General features: G+C 47.2%; 1 protein-coding gene across 1 annotated transcript in view; it reads right to left on the reverse strand.

The window, feature by feature from the left end:
• Positions 1-22,679, reverse strand: part of LOC119436850 (uncharacterized) — a 56,748-nt gene that overhangs the window by 15,083 nt on the left and 18,986 nt on the right. The window contains exons 4-6 of the mRNA XM_049659978.1: positions 22,414-22,526; positions 14,268-14,502; positions 10,845-10,979 (exon numbers count right to left, since the gene is read on the reverse strand). Coding sequence (XP_049515935.1) covers positions 10,845-10,979; positions 14,268-14,502; positions 22,414-22,526 — 483 coding nt within the window. The remainder of the gene's footprint in view (positions 1-10,844; positions 10,980-14,267; positions 14,503-22,413; positions 22,527-22,679) is intronic.

The following is a 22,679-nucleotide window of genomic DNA, read 5'->3' on the forward strand; positions in this document are numbered from 1 at the left end:
CTACTCTGCTTAACATTGCACAAATACAGAAAATAGAACGAGCTGCTCTGGCTGTTTCAATGCGTCCTCTGCAGCCTTGTTGATATTCAGTTAAAATAGCTTTTCAAAACTTTTTTTCTGTAATTTTTCCTCGTTTTTTGTGAATATACCTGCCAAGTGACACTGAAAACACGCTGGATGTGCGCGCTGCAGAGAAGGGCTTTATTGTAGCGTAGGAATACCTTGATCACAGGATTGTGCATGGTTTCTCAATGCTGCTATGGTCGGGTCTGGGACTTCAATGAAGCGCAGCGATTCATTGTTGCTGGGGTTAGGGGAACGTGCTCTCAATAAGGCCAGTGAAAAAAAAAATCACCGATGATTACGATGCTCCCTAATGCGAAATTTGAGCGCAGCTCTATACGTGTTTTCATTTCGCAATATATTGGCTGGCGCGGACAATCTGTATCGTGCGGCACGTTGCAAATGGAGCGAAGTGGGGCGCGAATTCCTCGCTAATCTGGCGATCGCGAGAGCCAGCACGTGGGGCCAGCCCGCGGGCGCGATTCACAGCAGCTGCCGCCGACGGACCTCCCAGACGACGCGCGCTACTCTGGCGCCATCTCGTAGCCATCGTCGCCGCACTACGCATTTCTTCTCAAGCTTTCGCCATACCATCCTCCGCTTTCTGCCTCATGGTTCCGCTGCACCCTCCTCTCCGCTTTCCTCCTCGCGTCGTTCATCCCCCGCGGCGCTCCCCGTTCGCTCTTTCATCTTTCGCTGCGCTCGTTCGCGCGGTTACAAGTGACAACGCCAATGCCGACGCTCCCCGCAGGAACGGGCGCTTGAGAGCTGCGCTCCCAAAAAAAAAAATCGTCCATAGGTGATTGTCTGACATGAGCGTCCGAAGTGGCCATCACTATTGAGCCATAGAAGCACCAATTCAGTTAGTTGGCCAACATCTGGTGGACCTCCTCCCGGTGCTCTTCACTCAGTAGCCATTTAGACTTGAACGACTAATTGTAACGCTCGCCAGTAAACTTCACGTTTCTCGAAAAGGTGGCCAAATTTGTAATATAATTTTATATAAAGCTAATATATTTTATATAAAGTGCAGAAGCATCACATTTATTTTCGACATATAGCGTCGGTGTGCCAGTTACAGCTCCACCACTTGAAACTGGTGACAGGATTTTCTCGCAAAACAGGATGCGGCTTTTCTCTTTCTTAGTTTTTGATCTACATACTAGCAGGCACGGTTTCTTGACGCACGTAATCTGGTAGTTGTAAATACTCTTTTGCCCAAGTTAAGCATCCGGTGCAGTCATTAATGTGGCATATTACCTCCACCGTCAATGACGGACTCCCAGCCCTTTGTTCTTGTCTGTTGCTGAAGCAGCAAAACGCTTCAGCGCTTTATTTTGTAATAACCAGTTTTCAGCAGACGTCGCGCTCTGTGCTGCCGAGCAAGTTACAGCAGCTCCATCTCCTGTTGGAGCCCGCACGTGGCCTGACAGCAACTTCCCAGTTGTTTAAATACTTGACAGGAAAGACGTGGGGGGTGTCAGTAGACGCAATGCTGAAACTCTACAGAGCTCTCTTTCTCGGTTTTTTAAGATATAGTCTACCTGTACTGAACAACACTTGCAAGATAAATATTCGTGTTCTGCAGGCAGAACAAGCTCAAGCACTCAGAGTTTGCCTTGGTTTGCTCAGATGCACGTCAACAGAGGCAACTATTGCGATTGCTGGGGACCATCCGATACAAACTCCCATTACGGTGGAAGCCCTGAGAAAGCACATCAGACATTTCGCACGTGTCCCGGGCCTATCACCACCTTGCAACACTACCTTCAGACAGGTGCCAAGCATCGTTCTCTAAAACTATCATCAAGTACAACGACAAACTTCCCTCGGGTTTCACCGCTGCATCTAAACCATCGATGCCCCCTTGGTGTCGTATTAGCCCCACAGTACATCTCAGTGTACCAGGAATCAAGAAAAATCTGAGCTATCGTCACTTGTGCTGAAACAACTGTATCTGCTTCTTCTACACGAGAAGTATGCGGACAGTGTACATATTTATACTGGTGGTTCCACAAACTTCCAGTGTTCGTCCGGTGCTGTGGTTGTCTAAGCAAGAGCTATTACCATCAGCTTCAGGACTGGCCACCCAACGACATCGACATCTGCGGAACTAGCTGCTCTTCGCGCTGCACTTTGTTTCGTCAATCGGGAACCACCTTGACAATAGTCAATCTTCAGTGACTCGAAGGCATCCCTACAATCTGTGCTATCAGCTCTGCGTCGCGGGCCATACGAACAGCTCGTATTCGATATTAGATACCTACTCCATACATGGCATGAGAAAGGACACCACGTGACATTTCAGTGGCTTCCAAGTCACTGCGGTGTCATAGGGAACGAAGACGCCGATAATGCCGCTCGGGCAGCTCAGGAAGAGGTCATACCACTCTCACGGTCCGACGCAGCCAGCTGACTTCGAGTGCTTGCACAGGAGATCACGCTCTCTCTATGGTGCACACCAAGCGGCCAGACCAACCAGAGCAATCGTCAATACCACCTGCCCTCTTTGATGCATCTCTGTATGCCAACTGGACTCCACCGAAGAGAGGCCACTATGCTTTGTCGCTTATGGCTAGGGGTGGCATTCACTAAATCTTATTCATTTCTGATTAGAATGGCCGACAACGCTCTTTGCAATGCCTGTCTTTGCGAGGAGACGCTAGAACACATTCTATGTGACTGTCCTGAATTTAATGTTCAGAGACAGTCCCTGGCGTCCGTTCTAGTGCACCTTGACAACAGACCAATGTCAGTTGAAGTGATTCTCACATGTCGTCGACAGAAGAGATCACAGCTGAAGGCGACGAAGGGGTTACTTAGGTTTTTTAAAAAAACGGGCTTGGACAAACGGCTGTGACAGTGATGTCACGTACCACGCAAGAGTGACGGTCTGTGACTGACGATGTTGTGCTGTGCTGTGTGCTCTCTCTCTCTTCTCCCCATCTTTCATTCCCCCTCATCCCGCACCCATGTGTAGGGTAGAAAACCGGTTGTGCTGAACTGGTTAACCTCCCTGCCTTTCCTTCTCCACTCTTTCCTTCCTTCTTCCTTCCTTCCATCTTTCACGAACATTGCTCACTAGGCTATAATTCCCAAAAAGGTCGAGTTGGACGTCAATACGAGACAAAGCTGTTTAGCTATGGGACTGGATTGTCTTCTGAATTGCTCGTACTCGGTTCATGTGTCATGTGCTACATTGTGGTGTGCCTCCATTATTTCCCTTTCCATTTTTTTCTCTTCTCCTGAAAAGCGGGAAACACATCACCTCAGCTTTTCGGAACGCTGCGTCACCATACACTATAGGGAGAAAAAGAAAAAAAGAAAAAGAACTAAGAGTATAACGGCGGAAACGTTAACCCAATTAACTGTCCGGTTGGCTACTCTGCACTGTGAAACGGGGAAAGAGTAGAAAACAGGAGGAGAAAAGAAGAAACGATATGAAGAAAATCTGTCCCGCACAAACACAGTTAATTCATCTGAGAGCAACTATAGTTTTTCTATAAGTGCTGATGTTTTTTTTTCAACAATGCACTAGCGCTTTTAAAGAAGCACGTTCTGACGTCTGCTGGGATCAGGGTCCAAGAATTCTGGTTTCCGTAAGGGTACGCTTGTCAAGCTCGTCGAGCATGATGCTAAGGACTTTTCTTGGTGCACTGAAACGAGGGCAATAGCACAGCAGGTCCGCAATCCTCTCTATGCACTCAGAAACTTCACATTCTGGACATAAGACCATTCTAATTCTAAGGAGTAGACTTCACCACAAACGTAGTTATAGTGCTGAGAAGCCAACCTGGCAAACAGCATCATCAAGCGTATATTGTGTAGCAGAACTGATAGTTGGGCGAGTTGGTACAAATTTATAGTGAAATATTTAGCGCGAATAATCGACAAGGATACTGTGATTGTCGTCTGAAATGCTCCTACTCGCTCGTGTGTCCCCCTTCACTGTGTCCTTGTTGATTGTGCGCGCTAAATATTTCACTATGTATATTGTGTGTTTAAAAAGACACTGCTGTTTTAGACGGGAGAGGGCTCGAGATTTAAAAAAAAGTGTTAGCTTAGCACGCCTGGATTTATTTATTTATTTATTTATTTATTTATTTATTTATTTATTTATTTATTTATTTATTTATTTATTTATTTATTTATTTATTTAAAGTGACGTTTTCTTTGCCTCTTATCACGCTGCGGGTGCTGGCTGCTATTGTTTTGCCGAGAAGACAATCTCGGATACTGGTTATGTGGTAGTGCCCCCGTTCTTGGCTCATCTCCTAGAGAGAGATAGAAGGATAAATGAAGGGCAGGAAATCAACCACGGACAGAGCCCGGTTGGCTACCCGGCACTGGAGGAAGGGGTAATGGGCGGGAAATATTAAGAGAAGGAGAGAATTTAGTGTTGGTGTTGCTGACATAGTGAAAATTATAAGTGCTTTATCGCAAACGGCTGCTGCTGTCCAGCTCGGCCCTCGACGACCAGCTCAAGCTGATCCACAGAGCAGAGAAGATGGCAAGAGCCAGCGGAGCCCTGGACTAGGGGCCCCGACCATTAGCGATGCCCCATTGGGGCAAGACAAAACTTTATCTTTGCAATAAAGTTTATCTATCTATCTATCTAGTCCGGTTTCCTTCAGAAATCACATCAGCACTTTTGCGGCCATCTGCCGCTGTGATATGCGAGACCATGGTCCCAAGATCTGGTCCAACGAGAAAGAGCTTCCGTCTAGCTCGTTTAGAGCGATGCGAAAGGCAAGCCTTTCATTTTCAAAGAACAGCAATTAGCACAAAAGGTATTCTACCGTTTCTTCGCCACCACAAGCTTCGCATTCGGCGTTATCAGTCATTACAATCAATAGTGAATACGTATTGGTGAATACAATGGCCAAAGCGACTCCGTACTACTTCGGCGAAGACCAGGCAACAAGCGCAGTCGCATAGAATAGTCGAGTAAATGCAATCTATGGTGACTAAAGTCAGGTGTATGCCACTTCTGCAATGTTCAATCATGCGCTAGCTTGCTTAGGTGTTGGGTTGCTTCAGTCTTCAATAAATGTATAGAAACCACGTTTGTTCCTTCATGTGCTTTTCTAGCAGCTTCGTCGGTGAGGTCACTGCCGGAGATACCGCAATGACCTGGGTACCACAGAAACACGAGGTTGTGTCCTTTCGAGATCATGTGGTGGTACGTTTCTCGCATCTCCGGTACGAGTACTTCACAGGACCCGTGACGAATACCTCACAAATGACACTGTAGGGTCGCCTTTGAATCGCAGAATATTGTCCACCAATTGGCCGATTAGTGCTTGCTATAATTGATAGTGCCTTGGAGGGCAACAAGCTCCGAACCTGTCGCTGTTGTGACGTGAGAAATCCTGCAGTTAATGCTGATGGATCTTGATGGGATAACCACTGCGCCGGTGGAGTTGCTATGAGTAGAAGAACCATCTGTGTATATGTGGGCTCTCTCAAAGTATAAAGCATGCAAACAGTCCAGAGTCGTTTGCTTCTAGGCAAAGGTAGCTGCTTTCTTTCGTGTCCCTGAGACGGAAAGGTGCACTTCAGGTTATTGTAGACACCACAAGGCTGACGTTGAACGTTCTTAGGGCGTGAATCCCGAGGGCAGGGAGTCACGATGAGTGCTTACGACGGTGAATAATTACATCTGTGCTCGTCGTTCTGTCCAGACAAGCAAGATGGTTCGAATACACCCGTAAGATATGTCGAATATGCGCCCTCAGCGTGTCGGTGGTAAAGTAAGTCGTGATCAAATGGTCTCAATCCATTATAATAGTTGCAACTGTAGAAGTGCTCCGCAGAAGGCCGAGGCAAATACGGAGTGCCTGTGCTTGCATGCTTTAAAGTGTTCGGAGGTCTGACTTGCAGATTTTGGAGAGCACGGAAGAACTATAGTGCATAATTCTGGTGACAAGCGCTCGGTACAGCAGTTGCATGGAACCCACTAATGGTCCTCATATTTCCCCCGCGATGAATTGGAAGACTGGGGCAATAGACGTGAGTTTATTCTCAAGTGGGCTACATGAGGACTCCAGAAGTCCCGGTCAACAATGACGACTAAAAACTGATAAGTACAGGAGATAGGCTGGCCAAGTCATCGCTTTTCGCATGAAAGTGACTAACGCAGGTTTTTTCGTCGAGAGGGTTATAGTCTTGCGTGCGAAGATAGCCAGATGTCTGCGTTGCTGTCTTTTATAGCATTGCACAAATATGCACGCGAGTCACCGCTGAAGCCCAGACGCAGATGTCAGGGCATAAATTGAGACACCGACTGTTTCCGGCAGGGATTCGTCCAGCCCGAGAAACGCGAGGCTGAAAAGAATATGGCTTAAAACACTGCCTTAGGGGACGCCAAGACATGTGTAGTGGTTGGTGGTCGGGCCATCTTCAGTAAGCACAAACAAGTGTTCGTGTAAGGTAGCTTCTGATCCATTGAAATGCTCGTCCTCCTAGTTCCAACTGTAATAAGCACGCCTAGAATGGATTGATGGGAAACGTTGACCCAGGCAGCCTTCATGTCGAGGGAAAGCTCCACTGATAGTCGCTATCCAAATTTTTGCTGCTCTGTAGAGGACACTAGATAGATGACGTTGTCAATCGATGAACAGGGCAACTTCCAGGATAAACATTGTATTGTTCAAGGTACCATTCTAGTCGAGTGGGGATCATTGGTTCCATGATCTATATAGCTGTCACATGCTCTTATAAGTCGATATGATTGCCAGTTCCAGCGGCGACATTCCTGGTTTTAGCAGCGAGACTATGCGGCTTTTCATCACCTATTAACTTTTCATCACCGATTAGAAAGGTGTTGCAGTTCTCGTCGTGCTTCTTGTCCACGCAGGGCAGTGTACGTTATCCCAGAAATTGTATGCGCCACTGTGACACAAGAGTTGCAGAAGTGCTTACAGTGGTAGATCAAGGAATGCCGCCGAAGCTAACGTTTCGACAAGGGGACTTGTCTTCGTCAGAGGTGAGTATAAAGAAGCCTTAATTATAATCAGATATGTATCCTGCTTCTCTGTGCCATACACCTCTCAAACACCATTCTTCCATCCACAAGCATCACAGATTGCACTTGTGCTCTTGACCCATACAGTTAACGGCTACAGGTGAGAAGGCTGTCTACGATTTAATTTCGACCACCTACTAGGGCTTTTCTAACATGCACCCAAGCCCGGTCCACAAGCAATTTAGCACTCCGCTCCGGTGGAAATGAGGCCTCAGCTCATTTTAGGCGAACAGCCAACTGTTTTACTGGTTTACCATGAACGTTTGAAGCCTGGGACACGGTCTTCTTTCCTCTTCTTGCTCTTGATAAGGGCGCGCACAACGATCTTCTTTCTAGGATCACTTCCACTATCTTCCTAAAAAAATGAACCTTGTTTCTTCCAAGCCACTTGAAACACAACTACTTTCAATGCCGCTGGAAGACTTCTGTGACCTTCGGTTCCGGGGGGAAAAAAATTGGCCGCCCCTGCCCGATTGGTCATGGTCGTATATTACGAATCGAGCCACGCGGTGTATCGGTTGTAGCAAGACCTTGAGGCATCAGTGCCTCAGGTTCATAGCTTCACCTCCCTCTACTTTAAGAAGTCTGGAGGTGACCTAACTGAATTTTTTTTTTAAATACAAATGTAGAGCGGAGGAGCGGGAAGGTACACTCGAGCGTTTGGAGTGCAGGAGGGGGCAGGCGGAAGAGTAGCACCCAGCGGCGCCGAACAATGGAGGACGTTAGGGTCGGCGGGTTTCACCTTTCTCCGGCGGGGGGGCGCCCATACAACTCGCGCCTCGAGAATGGCGAGCAGCGTCTCGGATGCGCGGCGGTTTCCTGGACCTTCTCTGGAAGCGGCCGCGCCGCGCCACTGCCCTCCAATGCGATGTCGGTCAAGCGCGTAAACGTCTGGCCTTTGTCGACTGCTTCCGTATGCAGCCGCTCTCGTTCCGAGCGCTGTGATGGATGGTCGGCCGGCGTTCGCAGCGGTTTGCTACGCAACCGCCCGCCCCGCTACGCTGGCGCACACAAACAGTTGGGCGGCGCATTGTCCGCGGCGCCGGGCGCTGGACAACGACAAAGCAATCGAACGGTACTCTTTCTTTCGCCGACCGTGCGCTCGGGGCCGCCGGCGGCTACTGTTCCGGTCGGCGCGCTTTGCTGATCGGAGCACGTCGTCCCCGGTGGCCCCCGCTCGCGATGCTGCTGCACGCCAAGTATCCCAGAAAAGGTCCGACGTGTACGCGGGCGCGTTTCCTGCCAGCAGCATGCCGGACCCGAGCCGACCGACGTGATTACGCATAATCAAGATGGAACACTCCCTTTGCGGTGGCTCGACGGCCTCTGTACAAGTGTTCGTGCTGCTGAGAACAGCCGCGTTTTTGTTGTCTCTCTGTACGACGCGAAGTGGTTGTACACCTGGCCTCAGTGCAGCCTCTTGCGCCGTGTGTTGCTGTCCCGAGTATGCCGTGATTTCAACATTAGGTTGTGAGGACCCCTTTCAAGTTTATCTACGTTTGAATATCGTATACACAACGGTCGACTTTTGTAACAGCTTTAGCGCATGCGCGAATCACATAAGTGAACTAGATGTAATGAAATGCTTTCTGTGATAGAATGAGATGAGTAAAATTGCTGTTGTAATGTGACGAATGCGTCAGGATCACCCTTGACTCACGATGATCTTTCTGTGTCTGCATATACCTTCGCAAATATGCGTATAATCTTCTTTCATATACCAAAATCTTCTTTCATGGATGAAAAGAAGTCAAATTCCCTTGGCCACAAATTTTCTTCACATCTTTGATCTAAAAAATACAGTCGAGCTTCGTAGTTATCACGGAAAAAAATGAAGGATTACAAAAGCTTAAGTTGCAAAGTGGGCAACTTGCACTGTGCGACAACTTGAAGAAGACGATGCCGCAGCCTATCATCCATTTCGTTCAAAACTTCCTTAAATGAAATTCACTGTGTCCTGCAATCATGTATACTACATCATGTGATTTATTCCGCCAGATTGGCATAAAATTAGTGATGAAATTAGTGAGTGAAATGGAATTTTTGCACATATTTACTTTTTACAACATCAGTAATGCTTGTATTCTCGTAAATGATGACGTCTAATAAATATTCACAAACAACTATCAGTCTACCTAGTATCAAATGCACCATATGCCATATTTTTCACATGGATGAATAAACACTATATATATATATATATATATATATATATATATATATATATATATATGCTGTTTTGTTTTGTTTTCAACTTCATGACAATTTTACCCTTATAATTCGCTTTTGTCAGATTTCAAAATGCTTTATCCGCTTATCTAAAGTCAGAAGGGCCAGAAGAAGTTGGGAAACCTACTGACAGGACAGCGGCAATTTTTATTTTAAATTTCCATTAAACACCTGTTGTGTACTTTCTTCTTCTCGACGAACCCGCCATGGATGCTTAGTGGTTATGGTGTTGGGCTGCTAAGCACGAGGTCACGGGATCGAATCTCAGCCATAGCGGCCGCATTTAGATAGGGGCGAAATGCAGAAAACACCCGTGTACTTAGATTTAGGTGCATGCACGTTAAAAAACCCCAGGTGGTCCAAATTAATCCGGAGTCCCCCACTACGGCGTGCCTTATAATCAAATGGTAGTTTTGGCACGTAAAACTCCATAATTTTTTTTCTTCTGGATGAAATGTGGAAAAAAGGGGAAGTTTGGCCACAAGTAGGGCCGGGCCGCCTATCCCAAAATCATATGCATGAAAAATAACTTCAACAACAACAACGATATTAATGAAAACACAAAGCACTGTAAAGAGCCTGTAAATCAGTAACAGAGAAAATTCGCAAATCACGTGTTTTTCGCTACAACGTCCAACGCCTCTCTCTCCAAACAACTTTAAACCGCCTGAGTTCGGTACCATTTTCTGAGTAAAAAATGCTGGGACCGTAACCACATCCGTCGCTGGTGCAAGAAGCTATTCGTGCACTAGTGCAGTTCATGAAGTGCACTAGCCGGAGTGACGGCGTATATATAGTACCCCTATACATCCTCCCGCGTACACGCAGTGCTCACTCTCTCACTTTTTCTCTTTCCGTTCCCCCTTTCCCTTACACCCAGTGTAGGGTAGCAAACCGGACGCTCGTCTGGTTGGCCGCCCTGCCTTTCCTCTCCTTGCTTTCGATTACTCTCTCTCCTCTCTCCCTTCAAATCAACCACGCGATCTACTTTTTCACCTGACTCGAACCAACAACAATATAAGTGTCGTAAATGCGCATGTTGTTAGAAGGCAGTAACCTCTCGACGTTGCTAATTGAAAGATGGTAAACGTCGCCCGATATTTTCAAATATGATGTTTTAAAGATGCAGCCCATTGAGTTACCCTGGTGCACTGCGGTGAAGTTCAACAGATGGTCGAAGGGGCAATGTCCAAAATTCCTGGACATGACACACGGAACTACACTCTTCGTGTGCACAAATTGATAGCGGACATGATCATCACGTGTAATAAGACGCTACTATCCTATCCATGCTCTTAAGTACAGTTTATACTTCTTATTCTCCTGTCAGCCCTTGGAGAAGAATGAGTATAAATTATACAAAATATATATATTTTTTTAAAGCTGACCGCTGCTGCGCGGTCGAAGAGAGCGCCTCCTGTTTGTGCAGGCCCGGCGTTCTTTACACCAACCTCTTAAGCACGGCGACGGACAAGGTCGTCAAAAAAGGGAGCCGCTTAATTGCTGGACAAAGACATGCGCTCACCGTCGTAGCACACCCCGTACGCGTCGCACGAAGGGTCAGGCGAGTCGGCGAAGACGGGCGACTTGGTTGACGTCCTCGTTTCGCTTGGCGGACTCTTGAGCGTGCCTGGCTTGGCCGTGTACTGCCTCGTGCTGTCTGCGAGCAACACGCGAAGGGAAGACATGCATCGCGTCAGCGCATGCGGCGGCGCCAGGCTGCGCGCGCATAAAGCAGCCGCGGTGGCCACTTGACTCGGACGTGAACGGGATAGCAGTGCTTGCCGGCACCGCCGCCTGCTGTAGTACGCCGGCCGGGTCAGCACCGACCCCGCGCGGCGATTGTCCCCGCCCGGGGACGCGCGGCACACTTGAATGCGCCATAAAGGCACTGAGACGGGCGTTTGTATTATTTCTCTCTTTCTTGTCTTTATTTGTACGCAGTTCACCCACATTTAACGAGGCGTCGGCGAACCACGGTGGTTAGTCTGACTTGCAGCCTCCGCGCGGCAGTAATAATACCAATGTTGACATTAATTACTAGGCGAGAGAATAATCGTGACAAAAAAAAATTGACACGGCCAGTCTTCCGCAGCGCCAGCAAACACCACTGGCTATTAGCCATGTCATAATGGTGAGCTCCTAGTTTGTTCTAACCCTCTTATGGGGCTATTTTTTTGTAACGCGAACGAGAACTTATTGCGCTCACGATATTCTCATATATGTATATATATTTTTTATCGCCATCACATTGCGACTGTCGTATAAAAAGTGAACCACACAAAACCTAATACAATGTTGCAACAACTTGACTAACTCAGACCCTTGCCTTTCAAGCGTCGCAATGTTCAATATGCTCATTGATGAGTCGAAGTTAATGAAGTCAATGCGTGTGCCGCGAAACAACGTGCCATACAGCATGTGCGTCGTATGGCACGTTATTGGCTCTGTGTGGTTTCGGTAACGTATCTCTTAATAAAACACAACCGTCGAGCGCAACATTTCATTCGCAAAGAATGCGCAAACCACGACAGCCGGACTTTAAATGAACACATCGCGTAAAGAGCACTTGACTACAAAAGCTATAGAGTGGGGGGGAAAAGGGAGGGGGGGGGGGGGGGGGGAAGAAGCACATATTATTTCAGTCGTCACGGGTGTTACGTTGAGTTCACATGCTGCTGCAGTTGGCAAAGAGAGTCAAAATATCTTGTTGGCAATTTCAACACAACGACGACAGGCACAGTGAGCACCCTCGTTCACGTAAGGTATGCTTTACTTAAACATTGTTTGCGTCAAGCTTCTCTACAACACCTGCACTAAGGTCACGAAAGCTATGCTCGTGCAATATCGCTTTCATAATCATAGTTTGCGCCATCGCGAGGATCCCGAGTGGCAAGTGGACAAGTTAGATTATTTATGCTGTGCCCTGCAATCCTTCTTAATCGCATCAACGTGGAACGATTAACTGCTAGTGCCCCGTCGGACTAGACGTGAGCAGCAAATACTTAAATGTATAGACTCGTGGCTTCACTAAGGCGAGAGAAGCGCAGCCATTCTCTTCCTAACGCATTTGATTGCAATGCCGCGTTTCGTGACGCTCCAGCCACCAACTCGCGCTTCACGTCGACCGTGGAAAAAAAAACATGGCAGGAAACGAAGGGCAAAACGAGACTACGCAGTATGCACGTTCCTTTCGTCTCGTTATTTATTTATTTATTTATTTATTTATTTATTTATTTATTTATTTATTTATTTATTTATTTATTTATTTATTTATTTATTTATTTATTTATTTATTTATATTCTCTCTATTCGCTCGGTAAGGCCACTTTTTGTGAGCAGAGGTTGTAAACTCTTGGCGTTCTAAACAAAGCCTTTATAACGGTACTCTACCCAAGACCAGCCTTAAATCGACAATATTACTGGCGTCCTCTCTAGGCTAACATCTATACCACCGGCTGGTTCTTGCATGGCATCCTCTATGCCGAATTCATGAACAAATCAACAACGGCTCCGCACTTTTAGAAAAAGGCATGGACCTGAGGCAAGTTGTACAAAAGTTTCGGAATTATTCGTTCCTTTTTCTTAACTATTTCCCTTTTCTCAAGTTCTAGCTTCCATAAAGTTTCATACGTAGTTATTTAAGCTTAAGGTTAAAGGTTAAGGATCACATGCGGTACAAGCGATCCTTAGGCCAATAGCGACCGCGTAGAGCCTCTAGAGCCCTAAAGACTAGTAGCATCCTCGACTAGTCATTTCAGAGGACGCTTAGAGCCCTCCAAAGATTGCGTAACAGAGCATTTAAGTGGTATATTTGCTGAATCACGATACTCCAATTGCATTGTCGTTACTCAAGTCCGATTCGTTTGTTTGTTTGTTTGTTTGTTTGTTTGTTTGTTTGTTTGTTTGTTTGTTTGTTTGTTTGTTTGTTTGTTTGTTTGTTTGTTTGTTTGTTTGTTTGTTTGTTTGTTTGTTTGTTTGTTTGTTATTGCAACACAGCTTAAATTAACCGCGATACTACGCGACCTGAAACGATCAGCCGAATAAAAACTTCCGACCGAGCCCTGCCGAACACGATACGAACCAATTTCTCGTTGATGAGGCCACGCTCAAACAACAGCAACGTGGAACTTATTTGCGACGCTTTCTCAGCCTCGTGTTCAACGGCGTCAGCGAGTCCATGACACGCTGTGAGATATCCATGCTGCATGATTTCTCGGCCGAATATGCCCTTGTTGCATGCGGTTACCGGTTGCGTGCGGTTACTGGTTACCGGTACCATGGTGCTTTACGATCACAAAAAATGGCGTGGATATAGCGTGCCCGTGAAATGGACACACCTGCGCCGTGCTGAAGCTGTCACATTTGTACAGTCGACTCCAGTTTATTTGACCATTGCGAAACCACGAGATTTGGTCGAATTATCCGAAAGGTCGAATCAACGAATGGCAGCAGAAGTGAACGAATTCAATTTTCTGTTATTGCTCGAATTAGTCTGTAATATAATTTGGTTTCTTGCTATTGAAGCGTGACTTAACCAGCATAAGGCGAAGAGCACCGACATGTTTAAACACTGGCTGACCCGACACAAAACAAGCATCAACGGATTGCATCACGGGCGGAAGGAGCTTCAGCCGCTAAAACATAAAAATAAATTTATATAAATGACCTTCACGCCTAGGGTAGCAGTGGCATCGTCTGCTGAGTTGTTTGCGTTTTCAAACTTATAGTAACCGGTGCGCGCCTGAGAGGCCACCGTTGCGGGTCGGTGGGGATCGAGTTAACCGAAGCGGCAAACTTTCGAGTTAGAACTAAACGAGTCTTCCTTCCACGGCAATGTACGATTTCTCGCTGGGACTTTTCAGTGCGTTCGAATTAAGCGAAAAGTCGAATTAGGGGGAGTCGACTCATTATGCCACAGCAGCCGGTGCGATAGCGGGACACTCACTGGTGCAGCGTGACTCCAGGTAGATGCCCTTGGTCTCGCCAGTGTCCAGCAGCGGCAGCGGAGGGCTGGAGCCCGCGAACGTGGCCGGCCCGTCGGGCAGCATGAGGTGGTCGACGTGGAAAACGGAGCACGAGCCCTGCATGGCGCCGTCCTGGCTCGGCTTGTACAGCACCGAGCGGCACACGAAGTCGTTGTCCACCGTGCAGGCGCGCAGGCACTCCGACTTGCTGTTCACCTGTGCGACACCAGCCACGGGAATGCGCGCGTTGCCGGTGAAGACGCGGCCGGAGGTCGCAGACATGTTTCCAGGCTTATAGCGTTTACGCCCGGACTGAACATAAATACGTTTGGCGGAGCTGTGTGGCCATTGGCGCTGATACACTTTTCGAGTGGCATTGCAAACATTTTACGTTATTCGATCAACCCAGTACTGGTAAACACAGCGCCGCCACAGGGCTTATGTTTAGATGCAAAAAGCATCATGTATATGATATGACAGGTTACGCTGCGTTCCTGACAATATGCAAGAGTGCCCAGCTATTAAAAAAAGACGACTTATTATTCTACGTCAATAAGACCAAGGGGTTCTTGGTCAGAAACCGACAATATATTCTAGTCCCTGATATCCTATTAGTTAAATAAAGGTAACCACCCAGTCTTCAATTGTTGTTATAATTGTCATGACGTTAATTAGGGAGCTGTAGCGAATCGTAAGAGACGCTAAAATGCGATTTTTTTCCAGCAATGTACACAACAGCAAAATTCTGTCGTCAATGTGCCTTCCTTTTGTGTGTGAGTGTGTGTGCTTTCAGCGACAAATATATCGCTCAGGGCAAAACGCACAGGGCAGCGCGTTTTCTTGATGTTCGTACGCAGTAATCGCCGGTAACTGCTAGCGCATCGCGGAAGGAACACACGTGCTGTTAACGTCGCCTCTCAATCGCAGTAAGATTTTTTCAGTCGCAGTATTTCATTTAAGATTAAATGAATTCTGGACTTTTACGAGCTAAAACCATCATTTGATTATGAGGCACGCCGTAGTGAGAGACCCCGGATTAATTTTAACCACCTGGGGTTCAACGTGCACCCCATGCACGCTACATGGGCGTTTTCTTTTTTTTTTTTTTTTTCATTTCACCCCGATCGAAATGCTGCCTCCATGGCCAGGATTCGATCCCGCGCCCTCGGGCTTAGTAACGCAACGCCATAGCCCACTACACCACCACGGCTGATATCCCAATAACAGATTAACCTACCCCCTTGAATTTTAGCAAAGTGTGCCTAAGCGGTGCAAGAACCTCTCCGTATCTTGAGAGAGCCGAAAAGTGAACTTCGCGGGGGAGATGTTTTAGCTCGTCGGTTGGTGCATAGACAGAAAATAAAAGATGAAATACAGAGGGGTAACCCAGAACTTCTGTCTGGTTAGATACTCTGCACTGGGGGTAAGATAAAAGGGTTCAAAAAAGATAAGGAGAAAATAAACGAAGATACGAAAGTGTTACCTCCGCACAAACACAATAACTGGTCATTCTGACAATGGTCATTCTGACGACACTCATCCTGACAGCAGTCCCAGTATTTTGCGCAGTCCCGATGTTCCCTCTCTCTCTCTCTCTCTCTCTCCTTTTTTTTTTTTTTTTTTTACTCACTAGTACATTTACAGTAACACAGGCTCACGTCGGCTGGGACCAGGATCAGGCTTTCCCAAGTAAGGGGACAGTTGTCAAGTCTGACGAACGTGGTGCAAAGCGCTGTTCTTTGGGGACTGAAAATCGTTGGGAGCTGGAAGGAAAAAACTGCAATGTTTTTCCACTTCGCGTGAACGAATTGTACTGGCGACAGCCTTGGGGTAATTTGGTTTCTCCTAATGGAAGACATTTTTTTCTTCCGACGCGAATTATCCGAGAAGTTGTGCATGATGCACTGCTTCGGGTTTGATTCCCGCCTCCCTGACGCTGTGACTATATATCATTTTGCTTGTGAGCACGAGGTTGTGGGCTCGATTCCCGACCAGGGCGGCAGCATTTTTATGGGGATGTAATCATCAAACCGTCGCGTACATAAACCTATAGGTGAACGTTAAGGAACGCCAGGTAGTCAAACTAATACGGAGCTTTCCGATACGGCGTCTCTCATAGCCCCAGTATTGCTTTGAGCTATTAAACCCCGTAATTAAACAATCAGTCGGTGTTGAGACCGCTCTTCAATGCATGCGAAATGGCAATGAAGGCTGCCACTACAATAGTAGGACTGACAATACGCTTTATTCAAACAGTTCGATGAGAACGTGGTGGTTGCATAAATTTTCTTGCCAGAGCAGCCGGTTTGGTGCTCTCCCCGGGACGCACTCTGCAGGGTTCCAAATACGCCGCCAACCGTGCATAACAGAGCCTCCACATGAGTGTCAAGCGCGCTTCCGGACGGATGGACGGACGGACGGATGGACAGACAGACAGATATATAGATAGATAGACAGATAGATAGCAAGTGCCCCGGCACTCAGTACCATCGCCTTCTTCTACATTCTGAGATTTACTTCAAAGATGTGTGATCGAGGTGCTGCTGCCACGGACGCCCGACGTTTCTGGGCGCTTCTGGCATTCATACAACTGGTTGCTGCCAGTCCAAAAAAAAGCAAAATAATAGCGATGTCAACGGGACACTTCCGAGTTCGGCAGTCATTGGCGTCTCTGCGTGATGAATAGAACCGACTTTCTACATTCAGATTAACTTACAGAACATGAAGCAGGTTTGCAATAATTTAAAGTGCACAGACGAGCATCGCTAGGCGCTCACTTTGCCCCTTTGTCGAGATTAACGACTCTACTCCACAGTTCCAAGTGTCAAAGTGGAGCTTTTGTATGCTCGACAGTTGAGTTCTCACCTCTATAATTTGGTTGCGCCGCGTCTTAACGTGAGAAAGCAATTGTCATTGTAGCTGTTCTTCATGGACCGATAACAGATGGGAAAGTTGGCAACCGAAAACCTGGCTCTGGTTAGCCGTACGTTAGTTTCTTTTTTAGTTCGATTCCTCTTTCTTCTTCTTTCTTTAATTCTTGTTTTTTTTTTTTTTTTTCTTCGGAGTATTGCGCTGTCTGATCAAAATGCCGGCGGTGTTTTTTCTTTATTATTTTATTTGTGTAACCCTATCCTGTGGAGTGTCGGCAACAATTTTCCCTCGGCGAAGACCATTCCCACATATTTAAGCACGGGATAAAGGTCCACGCTTCGAGCGCTATCCTACAGCTCGGCACAACGTCGTGCATGGCAATTCTCGGATTCGGGCAGCCGGCAGCGGCTTTTGCTGCTGTTAAGACACGCGGATCGCTTCGTTCAAGAAAGCCGAGGGATCGACCCACGTTGTATCTCGGGGGAAAAGAAAGTGCCGCCGTTCGCGAGAGTGCGAAGCGACGGAACCCGCCACGCGGGTGAGGGGGAGTGGAGTTGCAGCGATTACAACGCGAGGCGGGGACGGCGTCGCGCGAGCGAAGAGGCTACTTCTTGACACGGTCAACTGGTGTCGAAGCGGTGGGACGGACCACTATACGGCGGCCCGTCCACCGAAGCGCTCGGAGTGTGCGCGCACTGCCCACGGGCCGGTGGAGCCGCGCACCGTTATTTCACGCTCTCGCTTGACCTAAACGTCGTCCGGTTGGTGTTGATCGGTCGCGCCGGACGCGGCTGCCCAGCCGTCTTTTGTGCGTGGTACTCCGCCGTCGAAAGAGGTGTGCGGTGAACTGAAGCGGCGTGAAACGCCCGAGTCAGCGGCAAAAAAGAAGCGTTCTTGTCCAGCCGCCCCTGACGGTCAAGATCGTCCGTTGTCCCTCGCCGAGACGTCCGATCCGGAAACGCCTGTGCCCGCTCGCTCGGTTAAGCTCGCACTCGCGTTCTGTGAGCGTGGACACGGTGCCGATGAGTCCCCGCCGGACAACACTGAGAGGTGTGCTGCGATTTGAGTTCGTGGGCTTCCTATATGTTTGCAGTGCAGACCATGATCCTCTCTCTCTCTCTCTCTCTCTCTCTCTCGCTCTCTCTCTAATTCTGTGCTTAGTGCTGCCTTCGTGTCCGTACAATGCGAACAAAAAACGTAAATTAAAGTTTAGTTCACAAGTATTCGTCTGTTTGGAGTGCGTGAGGCATTGCAGTGCGTGTCCTTCCGCGGTCTACAGGCAAGATGTTGAGCGTCGCCACTATGTGAAACACAAAGCGGATAATCATCAGTAATGTAGCATGTTCTGGCTTAAGACCGAAAAAGCAATATTGCGAGAATATTTGGCAATAAAGGTTTCGCCCGTTGGTGTTTTTTTATGTGAAAAAAAATTGATATCATCCACTGTTATTGGAACATAAGTGATGGCGCCGAAAAAGAATGTTGCTTTCGAATCAAGTGTCCGGCAATAGCAAAACGCTGACTAGTGTGGAAAAAGAAAACAGAATTAAGAAATTATTACACTCATGGTGAAATATAATGAAAGGAGGTGTGACAGCCGATTCATTTAACACCAGAACAGGAAAAATGTCCGCAACGTGATAAGATCGTTGTGCTTTTGGTAGCAGGTTTTTGACGTTATACCCTCAAGTGCTCCAGTGGCACAACATAGCGTCGAATGGTATGTTGATAGAAGCAGCCGCAATGTTGAATGACCTCATGCTGATGAAACTGTTATGTTCCGATTCCGTATCCTACATGCAGAACTCTCCCTAGTTATGGACCCGCGAAGCCTCGCTATGTACGACCGGCCAGTTATAGCCATGCTGTAGTGCATGCCGCCCTGCACTTGAGGGCTCGTGTTGAACGTGTTCGAGTTTAAATGTACAGCAGCATGTGCTGATTGAATATATTTCAGCCTAATAAGAATTACTTTCACCATTCCTAACTTTTTTTTGCCTTTATATTAGCTTTTCTAACTTTCAAAGATTCTAAAGACAATAAGCCCGAATTTTAGATAATTGAGATGTCAAAGATAAATAAAGTTTAATAACCACCAAAGTTTCGAATGTATGTAAACCCCGAAAAGCATCTGCCTAATTCCACCAACAATAAAACCGATAACCAAAAACCCTATCAGATGTAAGATAGTGACACATCACTGAAGTGCATGGTGCAACATTCCCATCCCAAAGGTTCTGCGAAGCTTTTGCGGAATTGTGCTTCACCTACAGGAACATGTCACTTATTACTTTTATTCTGCGGCGCCGTGTCCTCACCAATTCGATGTAGTGTTCACGTCGAATCGACGCACACAAGGCTTAGTGATATAACCAGTGTCATTTCTCGCTTACCGTCCGGCCGCATACAAAGGTGAGGAATGTTGTGTTGCGACGGCAGCATCCATTCTAGCCTTCTTCGGAGGAGGAGGCGGAGGAGGAGGCGGTGGCACTCGCCGCAACAATACCCAATTACTCTGTCATAGTAAGTGACTCAAAAACTGCCATATTCAACTTTGGACCGGGTAGGGTTTGCAGGACATCCCTATCCATCCTATCCCATAATGCGTCATCCCAACTTCCGAGTTTAATCTGGACACCTGCTCACACAGGCCTAATCGGCAATGAAACGGCCCACGCAAGTGCTCGAGCTTTCACGAACCGAGCGCAGGCTAGGCTAGGGGACGGTTCAGACGGCCAATAATCTACCTCCAGCGTTCACCTGCAAAGACAAGTTACTTTCATACCACGACATTTGTGGGCATTACCGCCTAGGTCGCCGAACCCTCCCACCTTTAATGTGTCGGTCGTCACGCATACACGAGGTGCTATGGCGTAGACTGCAGACTCGCACTTTTCTATCCCCTGTCTTACGTCACAAAATTTACCCTGGAATATACCCTACCTCAGCCTGCAAGTTTTGTCCCGCTAGCAGAGCGGACCTAAACAACATTATGTGGCAATGCAAGAACCACTCCCCACCCCCTAACCTTTGTAGAGTTTTAAGTAGTCGGGAGCTGTGGGAAGCTGCCATGCGCAGCTATAACCCGAACTTCAGGAAGCTATCCTGAGGTGGGCTGAGGTGGTAGAGGCGGCCTACCGCGAATAGGACAACCTCTCTCGCCTTCTTCTCGCAGCCCCTTTCCCTTTAATATGGGATAAATAAAGTTGTTTCTCTCTCTCTCTCTCTCTCTGCCATCCGCAACCGCCGCTCTGTCCAACTTATATATTTTGCTACACTACTAGAAGGTTTTTCGGTCTCTGTCTCCTCCAGCTTGCAGAACTTGCACCTTTGCTAACACTGGCGGCGGCCGCTACCTCTGTTGAACTTGCACATCGCGCTCGTACACGCAGCTTTCACCAACCGCTCTGTCTTCTTTTAATGAGTCGAACCCCGTTTCAAGAGTGCTCGCTAATCTACGCCTTCTACTATAGCTGCCGGAACCACATACTCCACCAACTCGGGAATGCACCTCTTCAAAAGAGAAATTAGATGGGCGCAGCAATATTTCAGGCTGGACTTCGAGAGGTACTGCTTAAGCCGCAGGTATATAGCAGGTGCATACGTGGCCTTGAGTTGGGACAAGTGTGTGTATAGTTTAGGTATAAGTGTAGCTTAGCTAAGGGATTACCTATTTTGTAGTTGAAACGTTCATCTTAACAAGTGCAATAAAGCGTTATATTCAACTCGCTATAGTATCATAATATTGATACACATTTACCACGTAGGTTTATACACATGTTGACGTAGGTTTATGCGTGAGAAACACGAATAAATACGTTTGTGGTTGAGGGCTTCACTTCAGCCTGAATAGTGAAGTCAAGGTGAAGTCACTGGTGGCAGGTGAACGCTGAATTCAAGCCGCCATACAGCACCTGAAGCTCCTGGGATGAGTTTCAGGTTAAATAATGTCGTTCTGCTTGTTGTAATATTCGGTTCAAAACAATTTGATGCAGAAAAACACGATCATTGGGTGCATACAGCTCAGAAATTGTGATACACAATCGAACAATATGTAGGAGGACATCCGTGATCAAAACAAGCAGAGGTGAAAGTAGACGCCACGAGTTGCCTGTCGCCATATTGCTTGGTTCACCAAAACCGATGACAGACGTCATCCACGTCTGCGAGTCGTGGATAGTGAAATAATTATCTCTGGCCTTAACAAGTCGCACCTTACTGTTTAGCGATCTTCTATTGCTATATTTGTTTAGTTACAAAAATAGTAAATAACAATTGAATACATTTTGTTGGCATTTATTCAGCCATTAAACACGGGAATTTTCAACTAATCACCGCGTGGAACATTGGTACGTCGCGAAAAAAAAACAGTTTCCACAGAACTCATCTCACAATTATTATCGACGTTAATTTGATTAGCATTCAAATAATGTAGTGACACAGCGTATTGTCACCGCCAAAACGCGTCATGTATGAGCCATGTACTACAGCCGGTCTCCTCTCTCGCGCTTTCCTCTCTGGGCATGCGGCATCATCTGGCGGCGGGCGTGCGAAGTCGAGTGCGCCCACCACCGAATAAATCTGAAAGAGATTTTTTTAATTGAACAGCGGCGTAAAGAGGCTAGATAGATAGATGGACGCAAAGTGGCTGAAGTAGGTTAAAAATGTAATCGCATTAATGCACAAATCAAGTTCAATCGGCGCAGATGCGGGGTATCGACGGCGGAAAGAAACGGCCCGTCTTGTTTCTTTCTTCCTTCCTTTCTTTCTTTTCCTTTTTTTTATGGGGTCAGGCACACTGGGTGGCTTGAAAAGCGCAGTACATAGTATTCGACAAATATCGTTGTGAGCGCGTGCTAACATCGCGGCTCTTCTTTATCCAAAATTATCGATGTTCTATAAAGCCCACGTAATGAGGCCCTGCAAACTCCTATTCTCCGTTTCATGCGTCTTATTACTTTTTCGTATCTCGAGGTCGCCATGAGGTCACAATACGCTCTGTAGAAAAAGCCAGCACGGTGACTCATGACGGGCCCCGCGATTCGCAAGCGTCGCGCACATGCTGTATAGGGACTGAATGAGTGCGATTGTTCTTGACAAAATAGAGGGCTGAGGAGGGTGGGTTGGCGACGAAATGTTTAGGTCGGCGTAAGCGAGAGGTGCTGCAGAACTCTTTCAGCGCTACACGTGGTATTATCAGGCACCGGTAGGCCTCTCCTGTTTCAAGTTCGAAATCGCTACCACGAGGCTACTCACCAGTAGTTCCTTATCCGGATAGAAGTTGAGATCCACGTAGTGCGTCACCACGTCTTGTGACACTCCTACTTGAGCGAAGTCGTACGTCCTCATCCCCGAACAGACGGCACTCGCTGTTTAAGGGAAGACGCAAAAGACGACACAGCGCATCAGGTGAAAAGCTACGCTAGCCACCCTTTCGAGAAGCTGGCATTTAATTTCGTCGAAGTGTGCAAGAAGTAAGAGGGCTGCCTAAAAGAACAAAAAAAAAACTGTAGGTTAGGATA

The sequence above is a fragment of the Dermacentor silvarum genome, chromosome 1 (assembly GCF_013339745.2).
Source record: "Dermacentor silvarum isolate Dsil-2018 chromosome 1, BIME_Dsil_1.4, whole genome shotgun sequence".
Lineage (NCBI taxonomy): Eukaryota > Metazoa > Arthropoda > Arachnida > Ixodida > Ixodidae > Dermacentor > Dermacentor silvarum.